The sequence below is a fragment of the Dufourea novaeangliae genome, unplaced genomic scaffold (genome assembly GCF_001272555.1).
Source record: "Dufourea novaeangliae isolate 0120121106 unplaced genomic scaffold, ASM127255v1 C1184298, whole genome shotgun sequence".
NCBI classification, from domain to species: Eukaryota; Metazoa; Arthropoda; class Insecta; order Hymenoptera; family Halictidae; genus Dufourea; species Dufourea novaeangliae.
In genome coordinates, this window is record NW_015378048.1 from 6,484 (window position 1) to 10,737 (window position 4,254).

Genomic DNA, 4,254 nt, shown 5'->3' on the forward strand with positions numbered 1-4,254 from the left:
AACATCGTCTTCGTACGTTCAGATATGCTTTTTGAAAAATAACTCCTCCGAAGGTCATTTAAAGGTTGACTTATTATACATAGTTGAATGTGCTTCTTCATTAGTTATAAATTTACACAATCAAAATAGGTTATTCAATTTAAAAAAACGTCGATGACCTTGATATATCGGAAAATATGACCTTGAGAAAATAATTCTCTCTATCACAATAACTGCCATACAGGGGCAAACATTTTCTCGTATTATTAAAAACGACGGAGATATTTTAGGTGAATTTGTCAGCTAACTCACCCTGTATATACAGGGTGTCCCAAAATAGCATCGACTCCCGAAAATGAGGGGTTCCTAGGATGATTTGAAACAAATTTTTCCTTAGCGAAAATGTTGCCTGCCACTTCGTTGACGAGATATTAAGAAAAAACCCCGACCAATCAGAGCGCGAGTCTGCCAGCCGAGCTCCCGCGGTAGCGTCGGCTACGCCCCGCGCTTCTACTACGAAGCGATGAACACGCAAGTTGGCATGGATCGCAGGAAACTGCGTATAATAGCAAATAAAAAAGACGTAACAAATAAAACCATACTTTTTATCATCTTTCGTTTGTTATTTAAAGAGATATAAAATCAGTCGGGGATCGTTTCACTGACAGTACAGTGACCTAGTGACACAGGTTTGCAAGCTGGAGGTGAATTTCCGAAAGGGTGGGTTCTATTCAATTTATTGGTGATCATTATTTTTCTAATTTAAAGTAAGCTATGACTAATTTCCGGTGACAATTCTGCAAGTTTTCGTACGTAAATTTTTCTTCGGGCTTGTTAAAGAAAGTCGTATCTCAATAACGAACTATGATCACTTCTCGTTCATTTTCTGTTATATTACCTATTCGTTAATATGTTATTTAAAAAAGAAATTTACGTAATCCTTATCATCTCATTTTAAACAATTATTATTTTCGATTCTGTTTCAAAAAAGAACCGTGTATTCGTCTTTTTACGTCACACATGATTTTCCTCCATTCATGATTTATTCATTAATCACTTCAAATGACAAACAAAAGATGATAAAAAATTCGATTTTATTTGTTACGTCTTTTTCATTTGCTATTGTACGTAGTTTTATTCAGTGTATGCAGGCTTGCTTGTTTGTAGCGTCGTGGTAAAAGCCCAGCGTGTAGCCAACATACCGCGGGAACATCGGCCGGCAGACTCGCGCTCTAATTGGTCACAATTTTTCGTTAATATCTCGTTAACAAATTCTCGGATAACATTTTTGTTACGGAAAAACTTGTTCCAAATCGCCTCACGAGTGTCCCATTTCTAGGATCTGCAACATTTTTGTTACACCCTGCATTTTTAAATACTCGTGTGAACTGTTTAATATGCAGAGTGTTGCCAGTTTGTCTTAAGAAAACTGTAAGAGTATGTTCTACGTGCAGACTAAAGAAAAAAAATTATATGAAAGTTGACTGCAAACTTTTTGTTATAATGTTGCAAACAAATGTGGATCGCAACCTGAAATAAGTAGTACATTAAAATTTATCAGATAAAGAATTGTACGTGTTCTAACAAATATTATGTTTATTTGTAATATTCATTTCTTTATAATGATAGCATAAATTATTTATCACGATGCTGAATGACTGCAAATATCGAATGAACACCTCATTGTCTGGGTCGAACATGAGCGAACCAGAGATTGCCAAATTATTATCTAAATAAAAAGTTTCAAATAATGAATACAGGCTAAGAAGATTTTTGTACGGAATAAATATGGAAATTTCATATGTAAAGTAAGATAATATTTCATTTTAAATGTGTAGATATGTAACTAAACAAGTAATTAATCATATTAATTGTTTTAATAACAGGATGAATTTTTTGGATACAATATCCTTTCATTGTAAATTATTCAAATAAAACTGTGCTCATCTCTGGTTTCCAAGCCTAAATTTATTTACTTCTCCTTTCGTCACTATTGCTCAATTGTGGCCGTTTAAAGATGAAATGTTCATTACAAGACACAAAAGATGAAAAATGTTATTTGATCTAATATTTAAATTAAAAGTAGTGAATAGTTCCTTATTATAACATTGGTATTAATAAGTAACTACATACTGTGTATACAAAAATTATTTACACTTACTTCTTTTTTAAATAACCTAACATATTGTGAGAAGACATTATTAATGTTTTTATGATTCTGATATTTTCAATCTAGAAATGTTATAAAAAGTGCATTTTTTATTACTATATGTTTTTCATACTTGTCAATATAATGAACATAATAGAATTGAATGAGCAACTACATTTTGTATTTTTGATAAATAAGATATAGTATGGCTATGAGTCCAATTAGCAACTACAGTACTCGTGTTTCGTCGCGCTGGGGCAAAAAACTTGACAAACATATTTAGGGTCTTGAACCTCACTCAGGATTGCAGGAATTATCCAATCTCCGTTTCAATTTACCATTGTTCTTGTTTTATTTCAGGTTGATATGAGAAATACTAGTTACAATTTATAGTATTCCTATTAGTAAACGAATTATCTGTAGTTATGGTCGATGGTAATAATACAGTGAGGTAATTCCAGAATTCCGGTGGTGAACAAAGGGTATGATCAGAGATGGGTCCGCCGCACCCTCGGGAGTGGAGACCAGGACAGGGATCAAGACAGTGTTAACTTCCGGTTACCTAGCCGTATTTCTGTAGCGCGTTATCGAGGTGACGTCTTCCAGTTTTTCAATCCGTCTACGACGAATTTTTTAAGATATAAATTGTTGAGAAATATTATGAAGTCATGAATTGTTAAGAAATATTACGAAGTCATGTACAGTAGGCGTTCGTTTATTGCAGCCTGCGTGGCTGACGAGGATCAGAATTCCAAAAATATTGCAATATCTCATTAAATATAAACGGTGCTGTGGGAGCAATGTTAGATTCGGAAGAAGCAAATTGGGAGCAATTTTTTGAGATATAAATCGTTAAGATACGTTAACATTCGGTGCCAATTAGTTTCCGGTACAGTGGTATGGGTGACGGAAAATTAAAATCAGAAGTTACCGATAAGCATTTATTTTACTTAGCCAACCGCGTGCGCAAAGCATAACATTCAAACTGGGAAGATCTCCCCATTCGGTTGGCTAAGTATTAAGTAATGAAAAAAGTTTCATTCATTGTTACCTTATCTGTTTATGTATATACTGAGTTGGATTGTATTATTTATGTATGTATGCATATATTGCATTGTTTCTATATGTATACATATATAATATATGTGTATATAATTACATAACGAACAGTGGTATAAGTGAGAACACATTAAACGTCATAGATGCAACTCAGAGGTACCTCATAAGGCAGACCGTATGACAAGACTACTAGAATGGAAAGCAGAACGGGATAAACATAAGCAAATGGAAGGTGTAAAAAAGAAACCTGCTTTTGTGGTTGGTATAGTTCATCACAAAATATATTCTCCCATAACACAAGACGTATTTGTTACATCAGTTGGGTCACATTAAAATGTACATGACTCAAAGGTAGAAAATGCATCTTCAACTGCAAAAAGAATTACTAGAGTTACAGAAAAAACATTAAGATACAAAGCTGATTTGAAGGAAGTAACAAAACTTTCCATAAGAGATTCAGAACCTGATCAAAATAAAGAGCACCATGTCTCTGTGGTACCAGCAACATCCTTCGTTCCTGAAGGTCGTACTAGTATGACATGTAACGATACTCCTGAAAAAGATATTATTGGTAGCAATGTAGAAGTTATTGAAGTATTAAATAATAGCACTAAAAACACACCTGAAATACTTGATAACATTACTAAAGAAACACAGTCTTCTTCCAATAGTAATACAACACCTAAATCAGTAAATCCTGTTTCATCCAGTGAACCAGTTTTCTACTCACCATATGTAGTTTTAAGTCGTGGAAAAAGTAATGCTAGAAAAAAACAGCAGATAAAGCTTGGTTTCAGTCTTAAACGTTCAACGAATGATGAGATTCCACCAAAGGATGCTGTCATGAAAAATCTGAACATTTCAATTGAAGCAGAAGAACGTACTGCGCAATATTTTAATTTTCTTTTAAACAGAGAAATAGATAAACTGAATGAATTCTGTGATAAATGGAGACAGGTAAAGGAAGAACTGGGGATCACAAAAGATGATCAGTATTTAATTACTCAGGCTATTGGACAAACTAATTTGCTAATAAGTAAAAAGTTTGAAAGATTTCGTAGTTTAGT

General features: G+C 33.5%; 1 protein-coding gene across 1 annotated transcript; it reads left to right on the forward strand.

The window, feature by feature from the left end:
• Nucleotides 1-3,364: 3,364 nt before the first annotated feature.
• Nucleotides 3,365-4,244, forward strand: LOC107193261 (the record flags this gene model as incomplete). Its single annotated transcript, XM_015582665.1, has 2 exons — nt 3,365-3,490; nt 3,527-4,244. Coding segments are annotated over exons 1-2 (844 nt in total), but the record flags the coding sequence as incomplete, so codon positions are not given.
• Between the last annotated feature and the right edge of the window lie 10 nt (nt 4,245-4,254).